This window comes from Microtus ochrogaster, chromosome X (assembly GCF_000317375.1).
Source record: "Microtus ochrogaster isolate Prairie Vole_2 chromosome X, MicOch1.0, whole genome shotgun sequence".
NCBI lineage: Eukaryota > Metazoa > Chordata > Mammalia > Rodentia > Cricetidae > Microtus > Microtus ochrogaster.
Window position 1 is genome coordinate 23482035 of NC_022026.1, and position 25968 is coordinate 23508002.

General features: G+C 43.4%; 1 protein-coding gene across 1 annotated transcript; it reads right to left on the reverse strand.

The window, feature by feature from the left end:
- Nucleotides 1-1361: 1361 nt before the first annotated feature.
- On the reverse strand, nucleotides 1362-24998 carry Igbp1 (immunoglobulin binding protein 1). Its single transcript, XM_005358613.2, has 6 exons — nucleotides 24779-24998; nucleotides 24145-24438; nucleotides 16147-16342; nucleotides 13802-13881; nucleotides 12985-13097; nucleotides 1362-1800 (listed from the first exon to the last, which is right to left on the reverse strand). The coding sequence occupies exons 1-6, from the start codon at nucleotides 24967-24969 to the stop codon at nucleotides 1652-1654; spliced, it is 1023 nt and encodes a 340-aa protein (XP_005358670.1). The 5' UTR covers nucleotides 24970-24998; the 3' UTR covers nucleotides 1362-1651.
- Nucleotides 24999-25968: the final 970 nt, after the last annotated feature.

A 25968-nucleotide genomic window follows, 5' to 3' on the forward strand; every position in this document is an offset into this window, starting at 1 on the left:
AAGACACCACTCTGGGGTTTTAATGCATGAAGTCACACAGGCTCCTCTTGTCAAAGCCAGGATTAGGACCTAATTTGTGTGGCCTGCCTCCTGAGCTCCACGTGTGTGGAGGCTCAGTGAAGCTGGAGGCTACACAAAGGACAATCTTATAAGGACCCGGACAAAGCTGTCTGTCAAACTGGCTAGTCTGTAAATAACTAAACTTCTGGGTAGGGTTCAAAGGGCAGAAGACAAAGCTGCGGCTAGAGTCAGCCTGTCAACAACCGGAGTTGGGCTGAAAACACTGCTCTGGCTCTGGAGGAAATCTCAGCCACGCTCTACCAGTTTCAGGAGCCTCCCTGTGAGGGGGAGATGGATCCTTTATTAGGAAGTAGACAAATATATTATTGGTAGCCTTCTTGCTGTCGCCACCCACGAAACAGCCTCCTCCTCAGCACCTGACAGCCCTCCACTTCCCACCCCATAAACAAGAGGGAGTTGAGTCTTTGCAAAGCTAGACTGCAGGAGCTAGAAAAGGAGGGCTGAGTCATCTTCCTCTTCAGAGGAAACCAAAGTGGACCGGAGCCACAGAACAAAAGGATGTTCTCTAAGCAGACCATAGACTGCTCTTAGGCGGTACCAACCCCTCCATCCCAGAAAGTTCCTACTTTCAGCATCACGGTCGCCATCCCCTCTTCTCGGCATCTACGTATCTGATCGCAGGAGCATACTAAACAGCCAGCTAACAGAGGCATACATTCCCTCTGGGCCAGGGATGGAGCCACACAGACAAGGAGGTCCAATGAGGCTGGAGGTGGCTGCTTTTCATCTTAAGACTTAGGCTAATGTTATCGGGAGGATAAAGGATGAGTCTTCAGAGCATCCTCTCTGGAGCTCCCATTTCTCATGGTCAGTGCCAGAACTAGGTAGGTAGGAGTTTGATAACAGAGGCTTTTTCTTTATTTAGAGACAGTTTCATGCAGCTGAGGCTGGTCTCACTCATTACGGAGTTAAGGGGAGGTAAGGATGGCCTTGAACTTCTGAGCCTCCTCCTTCTACTTCCCAAGTGCTGAGATCACTGGTGTGAACCAACTTACTCATGAGACTAATTCTTTAAGGGTCCCTTCACCCACAGCTATAATTTCTGAAACCAGTGCCTTGTAGCAGAGGCACTCTTCTGCCTTCTCTTCTTGCACAGCGTTATTCCAGAGCATGGGTGATGCCCACAGGGCCCATACCACACCTAGTGGCAAGGAGAAAGCATGGGTAGTTCAGGACTCTTGCTCAGAATGAAGGCACATGACAAGGACTTCCAGATGCTCAGAGACCCACTGCCAAGCCCTGCTGCTCCCCCACAAACAACAAAACCAGCTGATACCCACGTCTGTGCATAGGCCCACATAATAGAGGGGGTTTTATTACTTTTTGAAGAGAATGAATTCATACTGTCATAGATTATATAGAGCTGTTAATGCTCTGACCACTTGAGAAATCATATTACACCATGATGAGAACTAACAAAGCCAAACAAAATCTCTGGTCATTACCTAGGGTACAAGCAATTATTTGACACTACAGAATGCAAAGCAAGATTCCGCCCGGCTGCCTTCACTGCACCCTGCTGAGGTTGTCCTTGGTGTGCACCATGTTGTCCTTTCGCCCTTCAGGCAGATTAGCCCATGTTCTGTCGGTTGCCATAGCCCCTGGGATGGGTGTCCTTCCAGTCATCCCACTCTCGCAGTCTGTGCAGAGTTTTCTCGTCACCCTCGTCATCCTTTTGTTCTTGATCTTCCTGCTGCTGAGCTGCTCTTTTCAAATCAGCTGGCACAGGAAAATGAGATAGACGGGAGAGAAATAGAAGAAAAACAAAATAAAAAAAACAACATTAGGGGAGCTCAGCTTGGTTCTGAGCACAACCCCAGACAATGAGAACAGAGCACAGCTAGCTGCTCAGGGATGGCATGAGTGGGAAGAACATGTCTATTACTGAATATATTACATGCTATGCAATGGTAGCAAGTAAAGATGCCTCCAGAAGTTTCCAGAGAAACCAAGATCATAGAGGTGTCCTTCACTAACGGATTCTATTTCGGGAAAGAATTCTTGCTAAATGACCAACAACCCCTTCATCAAAACAAAAACAAACAACCCCACAATCCTACCCACCAGCAACAATAAAAGCCCTAGAAACCTGAGATCACAGAAGTTAAGAAATATATATGATTTGTGAATTTCCAGAGATGTATATAGCATTATAGGTAATGATTTCTCTACCAATTTGCTCCGTTCATTTCTTAAGGTTATAGAAATTAGGTATATGTATCTCCATAAGGGTTATGAGCACCAGGAGCCCTCCGAGGGCAGACGATGCCCTGGAACTGGAGATACAAGTTGTTGTGAGGCACCACGTGGGTGCCGGGAACTGAACCTGCTCCTGCAGACAAGAGCAGTGAGTGCTCTTAATTGTTGAGTCATCCTGCTAGCCCCAACTTCCTTTATTATAGTCACACAATCTTTCCATGTATTTACTTTTCCTTGAATTTGGTAATGTTACAGAATTCTTACACTGTCAACCATGCTTAAGAATCAAATGAAAGAAATGATTCCATGGACAGTCTCATCCATTCCAATATTTGACTTGAGTGTTTTTTGTAATTTCACATTCTCTGGTAATTTTTTTAACAAGAGTTTGAATTTAATTGCTGTAGGTCTTCAGGTTTCCAGTAATTTTGCATTAAATAAACTTCCTCATATTTATCTCTGTTCACATCTCAATAATACAACACCCACAGGATTTTCTAAGAAAAATATGTATATTTTGGGCTGGTGAGATAGTTCAGTCAGTAAATGCTAGTTGCACAAGCATGAGGACCCGAGTTCAGATCCCCAGCACTGACACAACAATACATGACCACATTTCCAGCACTGGGGAGGAGGACATGCAGATCTCTGGTGCTCATTGACAAGTCAGCCTAGTTCAGTTAGAGAGTCTGTCTCAAAAAAATAGACAGCAATTGAAGACACTTGACACCTGATGTCAACCTCTGGTCTCTACTTAGATGCACATCCATGTACAAATCATACATACAAACACACACACACACACACACACACACACACACACACACACACACACACACACACAGACAAACAGAAACAGACATACACACACCAAAGTCATAATAACAGGGCGGTCGCACAGGCAGCGGCTGTGTGAAGCTGGGCTCAGGCAACATGTACTACACAAGTTTAGCGGTTTCACGCAGAAGTTGGCTGGAGCTTGGGCTTCGGAAGCCTATAGTCTGCAGGGGTGAAAGCCAGTGGTTTCCACAGAAGCACCACCTATCATATTCGCCAAAGTCATAGTAACAAAATTGGCATAGTAATGACCTAAAAACGGATATATGAACCAAAGGAACACATAAGAGGAGATCCTAGAAGTAAATTCAAGAAGCTATGGCCAACCGATCTTTAACAAAGGCGCTAGGAACACACCCAGGGAACAGTTTTTGCAGGAAATGGTGTGGGAAAATTAGCTGTCTATATGCAGAAGAATGAAACTAGATCTCTATTGTTCAGTTACAAAAGACCTACTGAAAATAGTCAAATATCAGACTAAAAATATAAAATTACTAGAAGAAAACAGGAGAAATCACTTCAGACATTGGAAGAAGTAGGGGTTTTAAAACTGATTTCTTTGTTTTTCTATTTTATTTATTTAGTGTGTTTCTGAGGGGGAGGTTTGCCACAAAACGATAACCTGTGGGAGGTGTTTCTCTCCTTCCACCATGTAGGCTCTGGTGACAGAACTCAGGCCATCAGTCTTGTGTGGCAAATGCCTTCACCAGCTGAACCATCTTGCTGGCCTGCAAGGACTTTTTAGATAAGACCTCCCCCCGGCCCCCGCCTCAAGCATTGGAAACAAAACCAAAAATAGACAAATTGGATCACCTCAAACTGCAATGAAAGGTTCTGCACAGCAAAAAAAAAAATCAACAATAAAGAGGCAACCTGCAAGTTTGGAGAAAAACCTGCACCTAGTAAGGGGCATATATCCAGAATATACAATAGCAAACAAAACAAAACAAAACAAAACTAAAAACAAAGAAACCAAACCCTGCAAATAATCTAATTTAAAAATGCGCGCTAGACTTCCTAGACTTAAGTAGACGTTTCTCACATGAAGACATACAAATAACCAATAAATAGATGAAGAAATGGTTAACATTAGTAGTTACTAGAAAAACGCAAGCCAGAAGTACAATAAGACTCAGTTTTACTTCAGTTAAAAAGCTTATGATCAGCAGGGCGGTGGTGGCTTAAATACAGCACTAGGGAGGCAGAGGCAGGCGGATCTCTGTGAGTTCGGGGCCAGCCTGGTCTACAAGAGCTAGTTCCAGGACAGGCTCCAAAACTACAGAGAAACCCTGTCTTGAGAAAAAAGAAAAAAAAAAAAAGAAAGCTTATGATCAAAAATGGAAAACATAAATTCTGGAAAGGATGTGGGGAAAAAAGAACACTTGAACATTGTTGGCGGGTTATAAATTAGTATTCTCACTGTGGGAAACAGTAGAGAAGCTACCTAAAAATGAAAAGCAGAACTACCATATCATCTAGCAATCTTGCTACTGGGCAAATACCCAAAAGAAATGACATCAGTCTGTCAAGGAGACATTAACCACTGTCATGTTCACTCACAGTAAAAAAAAAAAAAAAAAGCAATCAACCTAAGTGTCCATCATCTGAAAAATGGATAAGGAAAATGTGTTACAGTGTTACAAGTACATGAGGGGATACTATTCAGAGACTTCAAAAGGATGAGTATCTTGTCATTTGAAGTGACATGGATGGAACTGGAGAGCATGAAATGAAATAAGCTGGCCATAGAAAGGAAAGTACTGCATGATCTTGCTCATACATGGAATTAAAAAGATTGATAGCAAAAAAGTTGAGAGGAACACCAGTTACCAGAGGCTGGAAAGAGTACAGGAGCAGGAGGGATGGATAAAAGCATGCTCAATGGTACTGAGTTACAGTTACACTGGAGGACCAGTTTTGCTATTCTATTGCATAGAATGGTAACCTTAAATTGTGCTAACTACTAAGAGCTCTGGGAGGCCTGGAGGTTAAGCTCAGAGGAGAGTGCTTGTCTAGCATATGTGAAGCCCAAGGTTCCACCCCTACAGCCACAAAAAGAGAAGAGAAAAGCTAGGACTTTGAATGTTTTCTTTTGGATATCTGCCCAGTAGTGGGACTGCCAGATCATATGATACTTCTGTTTTTATTTTTTTTAATTAAATAAAATGATGGTTGTGGAGACAGCTATGTTTATCTTGATTTGAAAACATTATACAATATATACATATACTGAAACATTGAATGACACCTGTAAGCTTATACATTTTTTTCCTATGTCAATTAAGAATTCAGGAACAATTTGGTAAGAAAGGCTTGGTTGTTACATGTACTAGAGCTACTGATAACTGCTGTTTTTGTATGGGGTGCAGGGGAATGAACCCAAAGCTTCATAAACACTGAGTGGGTGCTCTAACTGAGCTTCAACTGCAGCCTCCATTCTCTTCCTGTGGTCCCGGGGGTGGGGCAAACAGAGGGTACTGCACTTACTAAGCAGGAGGCTCTATCACCAAGCTACATCCCTGTGCCCCAATTATCTTTTCTGAAGCCAAACTGGCTAGCGGAAATGGAAGTTTCCCCGATCCTTCTCAACACATTATCTAACTTTATCTTGACTATCTCTCTTCAGAATTAGAAACAGTTATTTCTCTGAGACATTCAGCTTTCTTTTGATAGGAATTTTTTCCTTTTGTTTTTGACAGAACCCCACTGTGGAGAGCAGGCTAGCCTCGGACGTCACGTTGTCTTTACTTGCTGCTTCTGAGAGCTGGAATTCCAGGCCAATGCCACTGTATCAGGCTGGGAATGGTACTTCAGTTGCCACAATTTAGACTAGCAGGTATGGTGACTACTGGACTGCTTTTTTCTAGTCTTTTCTAGTCTTTGCTAAAGCAAAGGTCTGTGCATTTATTATAAAATATACATTTTTCTGTGTTTATATCAGGATTACATACACCATTGCTTGCTGTTAACTTCCTTTTTAAATGGAAAGATCCCTAGTTCTCAAAGACAGGACAGAGTAAGACTATCAGGCAATTACCCATCTGTACTCCCTTATATCGTACAGCCTTGAATAGTTAATTACACTAACACGGCCACCAGCGTAGTCACTGAGGGCTGTTGGGGCTCTTTGCATACACCTTTCTCATTTCCTCATTTTGAGACATAGTTGTATTACACGTTCATTCCTCCTTAGCTCCCACTTAGTACTGCTTCTGAGTCACCACCAATGGCTCCCACTACTGCGGTTGTCTGAATCTCATTTTCTAGCAAATTCTTCAGGGAGGGATCATGGGAATAGTAACTTTGAGTTCCTGGATTTAAAAAACCATCAGTACTATTTATACTTAAGAGTTTTTATCAGATATGATATTCTTGGTCCTACTTTTCCTCTTTGGGGATATTAAGTATTTGCTACTTTATTTTAAGAGTTTTTATCAGATACGATATTCTTGGTCCTATTTTTTTCCTCTTTGGGGATCTTAAATATTTGCTATTTTATTTTTTCACAGCATGAAGCATGTCATAGTTCACAGGTAAGCTAAGGCTTTTTTCCCCTCAGATGTAAATCACGTGCAAAATGTTGAGATGTCTATGACATTTAATTTTTTTAAAAATTTATTTGAACTAGTCTTAGTCATTCTGAGTGAAATATTTCAGGAATATGATGTTTTTTATTTGTTTGGTTTTTATTTTTTCAGACAGGGTCTACACCCTGGAGGCTGGCCTTATACTTTCTATGTAGCCCAGGCTGGCCTCCGCCTCAGCCTGAATAACAGGCTTTCTTGTTTAGATAATCCCATCATCCATATGGCAGCTCTTTTTGCTGTTTTTAATATGTCATTTTATCCAAAATCCTCTTTATCAGTTTCTTTATAGTTTTCCTTGCTTAAAAAATATTTAAGCTATTTTTTTCATACAATATTTTGATCATATTTTCTTCTCTTCCAACTCCTCATCATCTCTGTTTTTATTTTCGTCTTTTTGTTGTTGTTGATGTTCTTATTTTTTTTTCCTTTTTACCTGGTAAGACATTTTTGGTTTGGGCTCATTTTTCTTTCCTTCTACTTCAGCTTTGCCAAGTCTCTCTACCCCATTTCAGATGGCTCCTCTGTGGTCAATGCAACTTTTCAAATAGTATTTTATAACCCATTCTAAAATATTCTTTCATATTTGTTCATTTTTGTTTTGCTGCATTTTGTGTTGTGAGACAGGTCTCACCATAGCCAAGGCTGGCCTGGAACACTGGGTAGCTGAGGATGGCTTTGTACCTAGTTGTTCCTACCCCCACGTCCCAAGTGCTAGGGTCCCTCCTGCCTTTTGTTAGCCTAGCCTTCTGGAGTGTTTGCAAATATCTCTTTTAGCCCCTTAATTCTGTGTGGGATTTGATCTTGATAATTTTCCTTTTAATTCTGAAATATAATATACATGTCCCACAACTCATCTACTTAAAAGTTATATTTAGAGCTCTCCGACCACAATCACAATGTGTTGCTAACTTCTATGTGAAGTTTTTCTGAACTTTTAGGGAGGCTTGTGATCAAGGTGGTTATTCAGTTTCCCAGGGGCTCCACTCTGCTGCTTTCCCCCACAGTGGAGAAGTATGGCTTCTAGAATAGATACCCAGTCTGGTTCTCTCTCACTTTTACGTGAGCCTTCTCTTTCTTCTCTCTGGCTCTTGTCCTCACAAATTTTGATTTTACTTGTAGCAACACAAAACAGCAAAACAAGAAAGAACAAGTCTGAAAGAACGCTTTAAAATGAGTTGGGAGACACTATTGTGTAGGGAGGGAGGCCCTGCCTTGCGAGACCAGGTGGCTTAATTCCAAGAGCTCTTTAAGGGCTGGAACACTCTACTCCTGCAGATTGTCCAATCATGCATGCTTTTCATGTGCTTGGTTTTTACCCACACAGCCATCTCACCACATTGGCTTAGAGTTTACCGGACAGCAAAACCTTCCCTCCTTCCAAGTGCTGTTCCGAAACTGGCCTCACTGCTGCGGTTACTGACTACGCTACTTTGAAACTCATTATTCTTCGCTTTTCCAGGTAGTTAGCTCCTGGTGCCTCCAGCACAGACGCCAGTAACCTGCTCATATGCGCATAGATGACCTGCCTTTTCCTATCTTTACTTTGTGGGTCACAGGGATTCACTGTCATCTATCTGTGTTGTAGTGTTCAAGTTTATTTCGCATTTTAAGTATAAACATATGTAAAAAAGTAAAAGACAATGTGGATGCAGCCCAGTGAATCGTCACATACTTAACAGGCTCGTGTAAACTGGTCCCCAGACAGAAATATGAAATACTAACTTTGCAGAAGCCCCTCAGGTCCAGCTGCATTTCTGATCCCCAACTAAAGGCAAATACTATACTGGCTTTTAATCAGCACATACAACATGTTTCTCCTGTTTTGAACATCATGCGAATGAAATCACACTGTATACATGCTTTTGTATTTGGCCTTTCCACACACAATTAGGTGTGCGTCAGCCACACTTATCACTCCAGCTAGTTAACACAGCAGCTCATCATGTGAATCCTCCAAAACTTGCTTATCCATTCTGGAATGTACGGGCACCCAGGCATACTGTATCCACACTGGGCCATTAAAAAAGATGATGCTATGGCTTTATACTTTATGGGCACATTGTCCCTTGGGTGTATACCAGTGGTTCTCAACTTGTGGGTCACGTCATCAGATATCCTGCATCTCCAATAGTCATAGCAGCAAAATGCAGCTATGGAAGCAGTAACGAAGTAACTGTATGGATGGGGGTCACCACAACATGAGGAACTGTATTAAAGGGGAACTGTATTAAAGGGTCGCAGTGTTAGGAAGGTTGAGAACAACTAGTCTATACTAAGAAGTGAAACCATGGGGTCAGAGTAGTATGCCTATATTCAATCAACTTCTGTGGAACCACGATCACCTAACTCTCTTAGCCCTCCATCTTTCCTGTTTCCTTCAGTTGAGCTTACTTCTTGTTTCCTTTGCTCCCACCTTACTGAAGTAGGATCTCAGGTCGCTGGTTTCATTGTCTTTCCTCCCCAGCATTGCATTTTCAACATCAGACTCACTCCCCTCCGAGCACAGCTTCAATTGGATTCCTCCAATTCTGGCGCTCTTCCAGTGTAATTCTCCTTTGACTCATGGGTTACTTAAAGGCATGTTAATTTCTAGATATTTGGGGAACTCCCCAGGTATGTTATGGTCTAAGAACACATTCACTGTGATTTCGATTCTGAAAATCAGTTGAAAATTCTGATGGCCTCTATGTTGAATGTGTCATGTGTATTTGAAAATGTTTCTTTTGCTGTTGTTGGACATAGTTCTATAAATGCCAAATAGTGTATGGTGACTGACAGTGTCGATCAGATTTTTCTAGAGCCTTACTAGTACATAATTCTATAAATTACTAAAAAGGTATTCATATTTTCAATTGTGTAGGTCAGCTTCCCACTACTGACAAGATAGCTGAAAATAAAACAATTGGAGCTGTTTTGACTCATTGCTCCAATTCTTCATAATTTGCCCCCGTAACTTTGGGTCCAAGGTGAGGTTGAACATCATGGTGAGGAGCATATGTTGGAACAAAGCTATTTGCTTCATGGTAGCCAGGGACCGGAGTGGGAGCATTAGAGAAGGGGTCCTCAAGGAGATGTTCCCTTCAACAAGGCCCCCACGCCCAAATTATGAACCTACCAATTGATTATTCCACTGATGAAGTCAAAGACCCCGGGATCCATTCACTACCCAAAGCCCTACCTGCAGCACCGGAGATCATGCTTTCAACATGTGGAACTCAAAGCAGAACTCCAGTTGTGACTGTAGGTTTGTCTCTTTCTCCATTTGATTACTTTGGTCCTCCTGTGTCTGAAGCTTGTTACCAGGCACTTGCAGTTACAGTTCAAGTGTCTTCATGGGCAACTGCCCCTTTCTTTTATGTGAAATGATCTTTTAAATTATCCTGTTCTCTTGAAATCGGCTTCATCTAGCATCACTGTAGTTACTGTTAATATGGTACATGGTTACAGTGCTTTTTCATTTTTGGTAATATTTAAATTTTTGTATTCTAAAATACACAATTTCCTATTAACAGTAGGCAGCTGTGCTAAGATCATCGATCCTTGATTTCTCGTTTGAAGGTTTGTTTTATTTACACTTAGGGTGTTCTGGGTTTGGCCACTTCAATAGATGAATGCTGGCCGACTTTTTTCATTTATTTAAATGCCGGGATACGGAGATCTGCAGATCTTCTTTAGTGAAGTATTTAACTAAGATCTTTTTAGGTCATTTTTTTTTCATCTGGCTGTTTATTTTCTTAATATTGAATCTTAAGAGAATACTTTGGATAACAGTCCCTTAGCAGATCTATCTTTTAAAATACTTTGTATTAATCTATGGCTTGTCTTACTGAGTGTGTGTGTGTGTGTGTGTGTGTGTGTGTTGTGGAATGTACTGTGAAGGCCTCCTTCTTCTCTCCGTGTCTGGTCCAGTCTGCTGGCCATGTTCAGTCCACCACTTCTCTCCCTGCTCTAGACTCCTCTGGACAGCTGTGCTCCCTCCCCCACACAATGACAAGAAACACCTTCGTCTCGACCACACCTTGGAGCATGTCTTCACTTCGTTTACTAGGGATACAATTTCCCATCTTCCCTGGGCACTTTAAGATGCTGTCTCTGGCTCCTGTTGTTTCTAATGGGAGATGAACAAGAGTTCCTGTCTTTGCTCTCTGGGTGCTTTATTTCCCGTGTGGGGAATATGTGTACTTGTACATAGAGACCAGAGGTTGACACCGAGCATCTTCCTGAATTACTCCACCTTAGATATTTCAAAGAAAAGTCTCTCAATGACCATGGAATTCACCAATTTGACTAGCCTGGCTCACCAGTGAGCTTTGGAGATCCTCCTGTCTGCCTCCCCAGCTCTGGAAGGACAGAGCATTCACCACCACACTGGGCTTTTTGAAAAACCTGCGTTTTAGGGGCTGACTCAGGTCCTCATGCCTGCATGGAAAGCACACATCCCCATGCAGACACACATAACAAAAAATGTCTTTTAAAATAAACAGTTTATTAATTCTCTGCCTGTGTATGTTTATGAGAGCACACATGTGAACTGATTCTCTCTCCACTATGGGTCCTGGGGATGAAAGTCAGGTTGTCAGCATGCACCTTTACCTGCGGGACCGTCTCAATGGCACAAGCCTACCTATTTTTACATATATATAGACCCATAAAAACCTCCCGGATAAAAAGGTGCTGTAAGTGGAAATAGTTTAAAGCCTGCTCCATAGTGCTATACTGCTAAGCTGCGAGGTTCAGTGGGCTAAATGTAGTAAAGGCATTTTTTACATGTGTGTGGAGTGTACGCACACATGTGCATGTACAGGCCAAAGGTCGATGGTGCTGCCCCAGCTCATATACTGGAGTAAGGTCCTTCATTTGAGCCCAGAGCTCACTGTTTCAGCTAGTCTAGTTGACTAGCTTGTTCTGTGCCTCATGGAATGCTGAGATTACAGACCAGCGTATCCACCTAGGATTCCCATGGGTGCAAGGCATCTGACCTCCACTTCTCACAGTTCTGTGGCAGCAGCATTACCTGCTGAGCCACCTCTCTAGCTCCTAAAGATATTTTGACAGGATAGTTTCAAGATACCACGGGTTAATCAAGATGTAGCCCTGTGGTAAGTTGAAGAGCATCTGGATTAGAGATTTGGAATTTCTGTCCTCTAGAGAATAGTAACTTTTAATTTTAGAAGACCATGAAACTGTTTGGAACCAACATGCCTGTTTATCTCTGTTGCATTGCTAACGGTTAAATTCTCCGGTTAATTAGGGCTCCCCCTGTGTGGGTCTCTTCTTTTTAGAACATCTTTCATCACTTTGCAGTTGCTATGGTCACCTTAACTCAGTGTTCTCATTCCTCAGTCAGTAAGTCTACAGATTTCTATCTGACTTTTAGTTATGCTATGTAATGAAAGTACAGCATACCCAGAGGTGAAAAGCTTTAAAAAAGCCAAACAGGACACCTTTCAAATGGCCACTGCTTGTGTGTGTGTGTGCATGTGTGTGTGTGTATGTCTGCACTACTGGAAACAGCACTAACACTGGAAAGTTAAAGGCCTGAATTTAAATCAGAGCCTGGCCACTGTATTACTTAAGGCAGGCTAATTCACTTCTTATAGACCATTATCTCCATGGAGATTAGAATGCTTCCTTCACAAAATTAAGAGTCAAGGAGACAAGGAAACTAAGGCTCAGAGGGTGGACAATGTCTCACCTGTTAAGTGGCGGGAAGTGTACTGGTCACCCCACGCCTGTTTGCGACATTTTTCCTGCTACATAATACATACACACATTGCTCTTCCCTTTGCCCATCTTTCCCTTTCAAAGAATCCTCTAGTACCTCCTATGATCTAACTACCAAACTGGGCAGCAAGAACACAGAACATCAGAACTCCTGCTTTCCAGGCATTTTAAGTTCCCTTCACTCCTTCCAAGTGTGGCCTGCCCTCCAGTTTATGCATGCTTCTGGTCACTTTCTAAATACATGGAAGGAGTTACCCTTTTAAAAATATTTTGTTCAGTTTGTAAGTTTTGACTGCCCAGGGACCAGCATGATACCATCTGCTCTGCCATTACCACAAGTGGGCTTTTGATTTTGCTATCTGGCTGCTGTTCTCATGTCAGAACTGGAGAGTGGAAGACAGTACTGCTGAGAATCATCTGCCGTTTGTTTCAATGGTGAAATGACATGGCCTAGGCGACTCTTGCCAGAATCTCCACTTAGACTACCTCTGCTCAGGTTCTAGCTGTGAAGGTGTAAGGAACCAGCAGTTAACCATCTTCCTCCCCCACTCCATACCTGATGTTGGCTTGGCTATCCCCCGGTCTGGTAATGCTCCGTACTTCTGATGCTGGTCATACCAGTCACTCACCGTCATGGTTGCCAGGCTTGGATAACCAGCTCCAAATACTCTGCAAAAACCACATTCCATTTAGAGAACAAAACAAACAGAGTAATATCGAACAGACTCTTCCCTCTTTAATGGCGAGACGGGTGCTTATGTCTTTCTCATTCCCCTACATGGAATCTTTTGGGGACCTGTACAATCTCCTCCAGCCATGCAGAAAAGAGGGCATCCATAAGGAAGCACTAAAGTCAAACGGATTCATGAGATCAAGAGGGTAGATAGCCCAGGGTCATCTCCCGGTAGGCGATCCCAAGGGCCAGCACTCCACAATGACACAATTAGCAATTGACAGGGGCAGTTCTGAAATGTGGAGAGAGAATACTTTCCTGCAGCCCCGTGGAACAGCGTCAATAACGCAGAATTAAATCACAGGCAGGCAGGTATGTCCTTCTGAGAGCTGCTCACGAAGGCAGGAAGAGTGTCAATAATAGGAAAAAACCACGGAGAGTATGCAATTCTGCATTCGACTGACTGCTTTCTTTCTGTGTTACAGCGGCTTTTAAAAAACCTGATGTGAAGGGAATTCCTGAGGTCAGCCATGGAGAAAGGATCAGGAAGGCTCTTGGCCAAAAGAGCATCATTCACAGCCGAAGCCATGACTTCGAAAAAAGAAAAACCCACCCATGTCTGTTTTGTAATTTACCCGAGCATTGCATGGAACCCTCAAAACTGGGCTGTGAAGGCAGGGCAGTCTGCAGCACTACCTACTTGGCTTGAGCCTTGTTCCGCGTGAGTATGAAGGGTTTCATTGGAGGCTTCTCTGGAAGAGATGAGTGAGAAGTTGATTCCTAAGAAGAAAATTAATTTTAGAGGTGCATTTGTCATTTTACCCATTTTATCACATAGGCTTTCAAGTCTTCTGGTGCTGAAAAAGCTCTGCACTCAAAACTCACTCCCTTTCTGCTGCGGGAGCTCCTTCTGCTTCTTCAGCCAATAGCCTTTAAGATACCAGTCCACTTGGGCGTGGTCTCTTCTGCTTTAAAATGAAGCAGTAGCCCTTCTCTCTCTTTCTCTCTCTCTCTTCCGGCTACTAGACTGTTTCCGGTCGCCAGAGGGCTGCTGTCTAGGACAGTAATCTGTAAGTTTTCCCTTTAAATACATAACCCCTTTATTAATCATAATTCCAAACTGGTGTGGGATTGCTTTGTGACTTACGTCTACACCTTTCTATTATGTGTCTTTGGTTTCCACGCATTTTTTTCTTGTGGGAGAGAGTTCCGCGTGAATGTCAGAGGATGGTTTGCAGGAGCCAGTTCTTCCTTTCCATCACGTGGCTTTTGGGGACACTCAGGTTATCAATCGTCTTGATGGCTCCTTTTATTTATCAGTCTTAAGGGGTATTAAGTACTTTGCCAAAATGAGAGAGAGCCAGTCCTCTCAGGAAAAAAACCATTTGGTTTCAAAATAGGCCCATCCAAAGAAGGAAATTCTAAAGCCTACCGCTGTGTCCCACATATACCCCTGAGCTGTGTTCCTTCAGCCTGACCTTCTGTGGAAAAGAATTAAGACCTTTCTTCCAAAAGCCTTTGCAAATGTAATTATGCTGTTAATTTCTGAGATCCTCTAGTGTATTTTAGAGACTGATTCCTGTCTGTAAAGGGAGGAAGGGCAGACCAGCCGTTCTTATATAAAGGTATACAGACATGCTGGAAAAAAGTAAAGATAAGGAGCCAGATGGTGGTAGTGCACGCCTTTAATCCCGGCACTCGGGAGGCAGAGGCAGGCAGATCTTTGAGTTTGAGGCCAGATTGGTCTACAGAGCGAGTTCCAGGATAGCCAGGGCTGTTACACGGAAAAACCCTGCCTCGCAAGATAAAACAAAACAAAACAAAACTTAAAAAAAACTTTAAAAAAGGAAAAGTCTGGTTAAGTAGAAGGTGCTCATTTGGTTTTCATGTATTGCTTCCAGAACCCAACTCAATACCACATGAGAAGTGGTTTAAAAAAACAAAACAAAACAGACAACCAAAATACATACACCCAGCAAGGCAGGGACAGGGAAGGACTCAGAAGAGCCTTAGCCTTGAAATGCTAGAAAATCCCCGTGAAGGACCAGGCTGGTGTTTTCCTCAAGTAAGCTCCCAGGCTCACGAGGACAAGGCAAACTAAAAAGCTGCTGTGCCGAGGACCCGGATCAACTACTGTGGTGGCTGATCAAGTCAGCTCATGTTGAATCCTGTACAGAGAGCAAGCGGCCACAAAGCATATACTCTTAAAGCAGCTCTGGGACGGGGGAGCACAAAGTTACTCTAAAGCTCTTCCACAAGATTGCTTAAAGTAGTCTTCTGGGCATTCTGCACATGAAGATGGCCCTGCTGTACTGGCTCCTACCTGGACGATCACCTAGTCTACAAGTGTGCAACTGGTCTATGAGTGTGCAACTAAGTTCTAAGTCTTTCCCCGACCTAAACACATTCCCCACTCCTTTGCTTCATCTTCCTGCTTTCTCTCCTCCTCTACCCCCCCCTCCCCCCTTACTCTAATGCTGGCCTTTCCCTTCTCTAACGGCCCCTCCCTCATTAGGCCTTCTTTCCACAGTCAAAACTAGTTCCAATTTGAAGGAAAAGTACTTCCTTGCTACCACCCAGTTACAACTAAGTGCCTTAGATTAGAGAGTACCAGGGACAGCTGCCATAAGGAAGCAGAAAGCTACCCTGGCGAACCATCAGCCTTTCTCCACTTATCCTAAAGTCAACAATGTTTTTAAGAAGACCTAGAAAGATGTAGTGTTTGCAGTGCTGAGGAATAAAATGAGGGCTCTGTCCATGCTAGACAAGTTCTCCATCACTGAGCTACTTTTCCAGTGTTTTCTAATTTTTGTTGTGAGACCTTTTGTTTTGTATCTCAAGTCACTCCTTTGGATTTGAACTCACTGTGTAACTCAGTCAGACCTCAGACTTGGGATCCTTCTGCCTCCAGTCTCCTGAGTAGCTGGGATTCTAAGTGTGCACTACTACATCCAGCTAAGGCCTTTGATTTGCGTTGACTCCTGCAGAATGTTCGAACTTCTGGCGGCAGCTTTCCATGGCTCTGTGGGCAAGGACAAGGCTTACCTCTCTTGGAGAGTCTTTTTCTTTCAGGATCTTTATTTCCTGGTCAATGCTTTCAATTTCTTCTAAGCTGATACCAATCCACCTCCGAAGGTGAAGGAGGTGATATTCACGAACACGCTCATCATCTGCTTGACCACTTTCCACAGCAGATTTCAGTGCAGACAACCTATGCTCCACCTCCTTCTTCTGCTTGTATCTGTTCCACAGAAAAGCATCACCCATGAACTTACACATACAGATTTCCTCAAAAGAAGGCAACAGTAAGGTCTGCGTTTGCAGCTGTCCAGGCAGTATGTGTGCCAATTCCTACCTTGGAAATAGTCTACGATCTACGAATAGATTCTATAATCCAGAGCCAGTCCCCAGATTACAAAGCAAGAGCGAGCCTAGGCACATCTTGATTTCAGTAAGCCCTATCATTATCTTTCAGAATGAGATGCTCTAGTCATCCGGCCATATCAGTCCTCACTCTGCTGGATGCTCAGCGCCAGAGTGCTCCCTGTAAGTCCTCCACTTCGAAGATGAACCTTAGAGGTCACTGCTTACCTGCCACTGATGCAGGCCTTCTTATAAAACTGTGGAAAAGTTGGTCGGTCATCTTTTGTCTTTCATGCAAAACATTCCTGAGGTAGATCTTCTGACTCGTCTCTACCTAATTTTAAGCATCAATGATCTTGACTGCCATTTTCCAGGATGCATTCTAGTACCTCCTCTAGCATTCATCTGTCAATTATCTCCAGAGTGTGGCGAGCACTTCTAGTGCTGGGCACAGTTTGTAATAGAAGGCCCCCGCTTTCAAGCAGCTCTCATTCTAGAGGGGGAAGGTGGATCCAAGGGAACAGATGACAAGCTGGATGAGAATACACGCTATGGAGCAGTAAGAAGCAAGGTGAATGGAGAGGAAAACGGCATGGAAGCAGGCATGCTAGTATACCCAAGTGAGCAGAAGCCACCTTCCAAAGAGAAGGCCTGAGCAAAGCCGTCAAGAAAAGAAGGCAGCGTTGAAGTGACCCTGATACTGAGAAGAGTAAGGGGAGAGCAAATGTGCAAGGAGAAGGAGCGTCTAGAATAGACAGAAAGCAGGGAAAGGAAATAAGGTACCAGCACAACCTTAGGGAGATAGCAGCGCAAGTGGCAAGAGATGGATGCATTAAAATAGGAAACAGGCAATAGTTTCCTTGCAACAGACAAGAACCAAGTAAAAATGCCATGGTCTCCAGAAGTCTATCAAAATCCCTCTGCCTGGAACCCCCACTCCTCACTTCCAGAATAGGAAGCTGTTCTTTGGGGGTACCTTGATAAGGTCTTAGCTTCTAGTCGATGGAGAGTTTAAGGTGAGGAGGGTGGTCTTTGAACTCCTCAACGTTTATACAAACTCTACTCGGATGCATTCTCTTCTTCCCTTCCTCTGCATACATGTGTCTTCCTCTTCTCTCATCTCCTCATCCCCTTGCTCTCCTTTTCCATCTTATTTTGTCAAGAAGAGGTTTGATCCCAAAGCCAAGGACCACTGCACTGTAGACACTGTTATAAAAACTTTTAGGCTCTTCTTTAACCCAACAAGAAAGCATCTTGTATGCTACAGCATCACCATATGTAGCCGTCTGGGTAAAACAATACAAAGGCCAATTCCTAGCTCAGGAATGCTATTACTACTACAATTACTTGAGATTGTTTACTTGGCTTCACAAACAGCTACTCAGGTTCTTCCATGGAGGTGCCTATGTCATAGGAAAACGACACAGAAGGATCCTAGGAGGTCTACACTCCAGGGTGAATTCTGGGTGAGTCTAGTGGTCCTTTAAATAAAGTTGTTTGGCTTTTCTCCTTCTCCATGATCATTCATCACATGCACTCTGGTCCGTTCCTTGCTTCTGGGACTTAGCTCTTTCCCATCCTTTAGACTCCTGGCTCTTCAGCACCTGTTCTTTTAGGCTAGTGGCTTAAAAACAACAAACACACAAACACACAGTAACACACAAAATCTTTTCTCTTAGATAAGGAACTTTCTTCAAATGAGAATTTGAATAGGACCCTAGTAAGTAATATACAAATAAAAATTTGTCTTGAAAAACATTAGAGGAAGGCTCCCAACATAACTCACTGGTGGAACTCTAAGGCTCTGAAGGACAGACTGAAAACCACTGTCCGAGACTACATTAGTGTTCTAGACTCCCCAGGGTGGACCAACTATTATCTTAGAATCCCTTAGCCCTGTAACCACCCTGACTTGGGTGATTCCTTGTGCTGTTTCCAAGCAGTTACAGTGCTAAGGAATTACAAATGTGTGGCAAATGGGGTACCACAAATGTCTGCTATCAGACATGATTACCTTCTGCAGTTTCCATACCAGCATCACGTTTGCCTGGTGGCCAGGCAGTTATAACACCCATTTCCCCTCTATCTTCAAATCTCTGCTTTACCCTTCCTCCAGTCCTCATCTTTCATTTCACCCTGGTTTCCTATCCATCTTGTCCTGATCCACTTCTTTCAGGACTCGCCGCAGTTACCCGCCTTCCTTACTCATGGCTATGCATTTTCACTCTGTTTTCTTCCCATCTTAGAATCGCCTTTCTGCAACCTCCCTCCCTCCTTCCTTCCTTCCTTCCTTCCTTCCTTCCTTCCTTCCTTCCTTCCTTCCTTCCTTCCTTCCTTCCCAGTGACTACTCTTTTATGCTTGAGAAGGATCAGCACTAGAACTAGAAATCTGAAAACCTGAGTTTCACTTCTAGCCTGACCACTTATTAGTTATGTAATTCTGGTCAAGGCAATTTGAAAAGCACACCCCCATATCTGTATAATGTGGATCTACTTCATGGGGGTTGTGAGAGGAGCAAATGAAAAAATGTTCAAGAAAATTCTTTGTCAATAGCAATACAAACATCACTAGTAGATAAGCAAACAGCCTGGGGAGGGAATAGGAGCAGATAGCGCCCCATCTCTTAAGCAGTAGAATTTAGTTACACCAAGATGGTCTGATTCCAAAGAATCAGTTTTCGTAATGCTATATTGCTTCCATCTTTTGAAATACTACTCTATCTTTCCAGGTACCCCTTTCCAGGTATCAAGCTTTAACAATGATCAAATTACTGGGCTGGGCATCGTGAAATACAATACAGTTGGAATACTAATACACTACTAGTCAAGGCTTCTGACCTTAAGAAGCTCCAAGTCTAGAGACTAAAATAATTATACTATGCTAAACAGCGTGACTAGGGATTAAAGTGTGTGTTAAGGGAGGTAGGGGTGTGTGTGGTTGTGGGTGTGTAGGGAGAGGCCTTAGGATTGTTGTAACATTTTGCCTCTGTAAATTCTTCTATTGGTACTTTGTTGCATCTCTTCTGATAGTTATTTCCTTCTTTTTTCTCCCTTAGCCTGCCCCCAACACTTAATTCTTAGCTTTTTCTTCCCTACGTCTTTCCTTGGAAAACACATCTATACTCACCAAGGTAGACAGCGCCTAAATTTTTTTGCATCAGTCACAACATAGACTCCCAAGTTTTGGTCGCTATTTCCCTATGTCTAGAGAAGAGGCCATCTAGTTGTCACTTACGAACCTAAATCCACTAAGTCTTAGAATCTGATTACTTACCCAGCTTCTTTCATTTCTGTTAAAAGAAGGGATGTGCTGTTACTCAACCACACTCATACTTAGTCCTGAAAGATGATTAAGAGAGTATGCACAGGGAAGCAGATATGAGAGAAGACATGCCATTCAGGTGTTTTATTTAGGACAGATTCAGCATCTAGAGTCATGGGCAGAAGGAGTTACAGAAAGGAAGAGTCTGAATAATTTGGGGTTTTGCTTGTTTGCCACATGGGAGATTGAGCCCAGGCCCTCGAGTATTCAAGGAAAGCACTCTATCATTTAGCTACCAAAATTTGCCCTGGGTAAGCTTTCTAGCCATATAAATGCTCCTTACAAAAGCAGTGTCTGTGATAGCTCTAAGTTCCCTTTTATCGCTTCATTCCAGCCGCCCTACTGGTGACGTGTGGCCCAACTGTTTCCTTTCAGTATTCAGTGCACAGTCCTTCAACAGACCTGCTCACGCTAGCCTTCAGCCCAGACCAGAGCGCTAGCTACTTCCTGTGCACACTGCATTCTACTTCTGTTTGGGACAGGCTCATGTTCTTTCTCCTATTGGTCAACAGGAAACACTGGTGAAGGACTGGGTACACGCCAGGCCCTGTGCTAGGCACGCCACAGTGAACAAGAGAGAAATGGCTCCTACCCCGAGGGAGCACACATTCTGAGAAGATGGGCAATGACATAACTGCATGTGAGCTACATGCCACGAAGCAAACAAATGTGGAGGGAAGAGAAAATGATAGGCGCTAAATACTTAAAGTGACTGGTGTGGAAAGGGATCGCTGAAGAACAACATTCAAGCTGAGACCTAAACAACAAAGAATCGGCCGTATGAAGAATAGTTAGTATAAAAAGAACAGCACGTACAAAGACAGAAGGAGCTGGTCTGTTCAAAGACCTGGATGGCAGTCAATGTAGCTAGCGTCCAGTGAAAAGTGAAGAACCACACGTGATGAGACTGGAGAAACAGATGCCAGATTACACAGGGCCTTGGCTACTTAAGCTCGGGAGGTACTGAGGGCGTAGACCAAAGTGTGCTAGCGAAGATGGAAGACAACAGGAAAAGACACCTTCTGTTGCTAGAATTGACAGGCCTTGCTGATGGACTAGATGGCAAAATGCAAAAAAAGGTAGGTCTTGAAGTTACCTTCTAGGTTTCCTGCTTACACACCCAGCTGAATGGCAGTGTACTTACTGAAATAGTGATGAGCGGGTATTTGGGCACACTTGGAGTGAAAAGCCAGGCTTCGAGCTGGAGCTGTAGAGTGCTTCCCTAGTATGCATGAGGCCCTGGAATCAACCCCTAGCACCACAGCAGAAAAGGAGAAGAAAGAAACAGGAAAAGCTAGCACATGTGGAATTACCCATAAACGCTGTGAGAACCATGGTCAGAAGAGACAGAGGATAGTTACATGAGTCCAGGGACATTAGCAGAAATGCAGAGTTGACAACTCACCTGTCACACACAGTTTTTAAGAAAATGTTCAAAGATCAAGATTACATGCCAAAGAAATGTAAATCAAAATTGTATACCTTTTTCTATTTAACTAATTGAACTTTCTAGTGTTAACATCCAGGACTTGTGAAATGGGAAATACTTTAAGACTTCATTCTTGTGGAGGGCAATATTGTTGCCACACATCAAGAGTCTTAAAATATTCAAAGAGGAATCTATTCCAAGCAAACAGTAACCAAAGGAGTACAAATGTTTGTTCATAGCATCACTTAGAATCACACACACACATCAAAAACAAAACAAACAACAAGCAAAACCATACCCCCAAATGCAAGCTAACAAAACAAAACAGGATCTAAAAACTTGACAATAATAGTTTAAGTGATTATGGTACAACTATAGAATAGAATATTACAAACCATCAAATATGGCTTCAAATGACAGGGGAAATGCTCACAATATTAGTGTTTTAAAACCAGGATAAAAAGCTGCATTTACAGTATTGTTCATAATTTATTAACTAAAATAACTATATATCTGAATGAAAATACAGCAGAAAGTTAACAATGACATCTACGAATGCTAAGATTAAGGCTTATTTTTGATTTAAAAATGTTTTGCAAATTTTTCAACAATGTGTAGTATTGCTTTCACATTCAGGAAGTCTACAGCTTCTATTTTTAGAGATCTTTCATCTCCCAGGCTACTGTGTTCTGAACCTTTGCCTCGTCCTCCAGCCAGCTCGTGTCACTCCCTTACCTCTCTCCATCTCTTCTGCTTTTTTCTGGGGGTAACTGTCGGGACACAAACGTCACTGCCTTAGCTTCTGATCTATGCCTATGGGCGGCCAGTCCAGAGTGTCAGAGAGAGGGTTCTGGAATCCATTTTGTCTCAGTCTAGCCCATGGTTTTGAAAAATCATTCCCTGTAACTTAACTGTTCCCTACCTACATTTTATTACTCTTCACACCCTTAGCACCCGAACTTGAGAAATTCCAATTTTCCTTTCCTCTGTTTTCTGCGTGTTTCCGTGTGCACATGTGCCATGAAACAATACTGGTGCCTTTTGGGTGCTAGGCTGACTGTATTTACCAGCTCACTGTCTGTGTCTACCACAATCAAAGCTGCGCGACTGCGCTGACTTAGGCTGGTTTTCTAACATCCAGAACAGTCCCCGGCATTCATGAAAGGCTTCATAACTATTTGTCAAATAGCCTAATTCTCAACCTTCTAAAGTCCAAGCCTGACCTCTCTGAGCTTCATTCTGTCGGACATCTCTACAGAGATGTCTTGTAGGTACTGCAAACTCAATCTACCACAGTACCAATTTTACACTCTCCCCATCCTGATTTACTTTATAACTTAAATTTATTTTTACGAAATATTTCAGAATTTCATACACACATACTGTGTATTTTGATCATATTCACCCCAAGTCCTCCCAGATTCACTCTAACTCCCCCTCCAACTCCTTGTCCTTTTATTTTTTATTTATAACCCAACTTTGCTGTCTATTTACTCATGGGTGCTGAGCCAATTTCTGCTTCTTCACCATATTCAACTGGGACCATTGTTATTTAATTTCACATAGGACTGAACCTGAGGCTTAGATAGGCTAAATAACTTACCCCAAAGTCCAATGATCTGTAAGGAAAGCCGACACTCAAACCCAGAGCTCCGATTCTGTGATCTTACTTTTAACCACAAATATATAACTCCACCTGACCGTGAATGCCTACTGTGCCAGCCACTGAGCTGCACTAAGAGCTTTATATGTATGTCTGTTAGTCTTCCATACAATAATCTATGAAAGGGGACTTATTATCTCAATTTTAGACCTGGGGAAATGAAGTGATTTGCCCCAAATCCCAGAGTAACTAATGATGGAGCCGGGACTCAAACGCCCTCTCAAGCTTGCTCCTTCCCCATCACATCCCAAACTCTCTCTGATGTGAGCCCCACTCTTCATCATTAGTTCTGCCCACTCCCCACCACCATTTTGCTCTAGCCTTATTTTGCTGCTTGGGAGGGGACGCTTTTTCTCTTTCCATACAGCCCAGCTCCAATACTGTTTATCTAATGCCTTTGTGGCTTGAATGACACTGTTACTTCGTTGGGCTAACCCCTCCTCTCTCCTTCCTCGGGCTAACATTTCCACCTCAGAACAGAAATCCCCTTTGCTGGGAGCCTGCTCTTCTCCCTGTTCCCTGGACCTCTTTCTTCAGAGCGCCCATACATCTCTCCTCGTACCATCTTATACTCGCATTGTTTCTATGCCACCTGCCCACACCAGAGCACAGTGATCACCCACATTCATACAAACACCCAAACAGGTTGCATCCCCAGTGCTTAACTTTGTTCTTAGACACTGAGCATTCACTGAATTTTTTTTTGTTTTGTTTTTTCGAGACAGGGTTTCTCTGTGGTTTTGGAGCCTGTCCTGGAACTAGCTCTTGTAGACCATCACTGAATTTTTTTAAATCTAAGAATAAACAATATTAAGGTCACACGATGCTCTACCTGGACTATAATTAAGGACATTACACATCTCAGTTTGTACTCCTGAAGAGAACTGCTCAATAAGTAGAACAGAATACTTTCTACATCTGTGATATTTACCCCATACAGACAGTATATGTACGGACATGGAAAAAGTCAGGATATACTTTGCTAATCCTGAAGGTCAGTATAGTAAACACCGCTACTATCGGCAACTATAAGGTGTGTGCTGGGGGGTGTGGAAATCCTGCAGTTTAGGTATAACCCCCTCAACAATGGCAGAGGCTTCTCAAGACTCTGGAAAGTTTGCTTTTACCATGGCCTATGTTCAATAAAGAACCATGAGAATGGCATACACCATTCTGCAGTCCACACACACACACACACACACACACACACACAAACACATGCACCCCAACAGCACTGCAGCCCTCAAATTACAGTCATTGACCCACCTCTCTATTTTAGCCTGTCTTTGAGATGCCATAGCAACGAGATTTGGATAGGCCATGGAGGTGCTAGCAGTGTTATTTTCAGCTGAGTTATTCTTGGTTTGGGGTAGTTGAAACTCTGCCACATGATAGCAATGACACTGAGTTAAGAAATTTAGGAAGTGTTCTCGAGCCCGCTGCAAATGATCTAGACGCTTGCTGGGGTTGACTTGTTTCATGGTGAGAGCTCCTTGCAACGCTGGCACCATCAGGTACTTCAGGTCGGTGGAAGCAATCTCTTCCAAATCTTCATTGCGGCTGGAAAGAGCAAAGAGGAGGCCGTGAAGCCTGGCTGAGCATTAAACTGTGGCTCTTGCTTCTGGGGAAGGACAGTTTGCAGAGGGAAGACAGCATTGGCCAGATTAAAAGAAAGTGGCTGAGTTTGCATACCCAAGGCCGAGCAGTCAGCCGTACACTAGGGAGCATTGTCCTGGGATATTAACCATCTCAGAAGAGATGTGGACGTGAAAAGAATGCAGACAGAGTGAGCAAGCAAGAACCACGCGAGTTTAGCCTTAAAGGTCCTTTCCACCCAGGCGCAATGGCCCCACCCTTGCTAACCAATCATGCTCTGCGGTTACTACCCTCTCCCCCATACCTGAACAAATCAAGTTCCGATAACATTCCAGAAGCCTTCGCAAGGAGGTCCAGTCCTTTGGACACCTTATCCTGGATTGTGCGGGAGCCGGAGGGTTCAGTTGCTACTTCCACTTCCTCCAGAAGTTTTTTGCTGGTTTCGAAGAGCTCCGGAAGCCGCGGCAGCAGTAACTCGTCTTCAGACGCTGCCATCTTGTGGGAGAAAGAAACCCGGAACAATTCTGACCGAAGTCAAAGGTAAACTCAGTAAAGAGCCCAAAAGGTCTCACGACACAGGAAACAGTACATCATTGGCCAATTGCTTGTTACCAAAGTGTCCCAAATGACTTCTGGGAGTAGTAGTTTACGGGCCCTGGCAACCGTTTCTATGGACTCATTTTCAGCAGTCAGCCTGTTTTAAAGTTGTAGAAGCTGTTTTACTGAAGATGAGCTCGAGGAGGCCAGAAGTGGACTAACGAGTTCCCAGGACTCTGAGACCCGGGAGTGGCGGGGTTGAATTCCTAGCGCTAGCCAGCGTGAGAGGGCGACCGTGGGTGCGGTGCGTGTTGGGTCAGCTGCCGGCCTTTCCTCGCAAGTCAAGTCGGTCCCCAAATAGAGTCCAGGCACCCAGGGGCCACTCTCTTAGTTCGCGGGTTTGCTTGCCCTAGCGGGCGCCTGCTCCCTTCCGTCTTCCGTCCCCACCACTCTTGCTTGCTCCCAACCAATCCTCACCCGCCGGTTCCCCTTCCCGCCTCTGTCCCCACACACTCGGATGCTCTTTGTGGCGGCACCCTATGAGGCCCCTCTCTTTGATCCCGAAAGTTTGGAAACTTGCAACTCCCACCTGCCAACAGCCGGCTGACTTTCTTTCTTGTCACTTTCTTCTGAAGTCACACTTTACTTCTGGCAATCGTTAACTCTTGTTCCCCGTGCTCCGTGCCTTTCAGCCAGCCGACAGGTTTTTTTTTCTGTGCATGCATACAGCACGGATCACCTGCATTAGTAGCTAGTGATTTACAAATCTACCTTACCAGAATGAATCTGATACGTTCTAGTTGGCTTGAGTACTAAGTTACCCAGAGTCATCATGATACGAATAGAAAATAAAGTGATCTCTTTGAGAAGCAGAATTGCAGAATGGCGCTGTTTATTAGGTGGCCACCTAGTGCTTAGATGTGGCTATTTTAAATTGAGATGTGTTGTAAAAAGTAA

What these genes read in the sequence shown, in the direction of transcription:
- Igbp1 (XM_005358613.2), bottom strand. Translation starts at nt 24,969, where the DNA reads ATGGCAGCGTCTGAAGACGAGTTACTGCTGCCGCGGCTTCCGGAGCTC. An exon ending in TCGGAACTTGATTTGTTCAG is followed by an intron (nt 24,439 to 24,778) that starts GTATGGGGGAGA and finishes TGCTCTTTCCAG; the next exon opens with CCGCAATGAAGATTTGGAAG. An exon ending in AAAAAGACTCTCCAAGAGAG is followed by an intron (nt 13,882 to 16,146) that starts GTAAGCCTTGTC and finishes TTTTCTTCTTAG; the next exon opens with GAATCAACTTCTCACTCATC.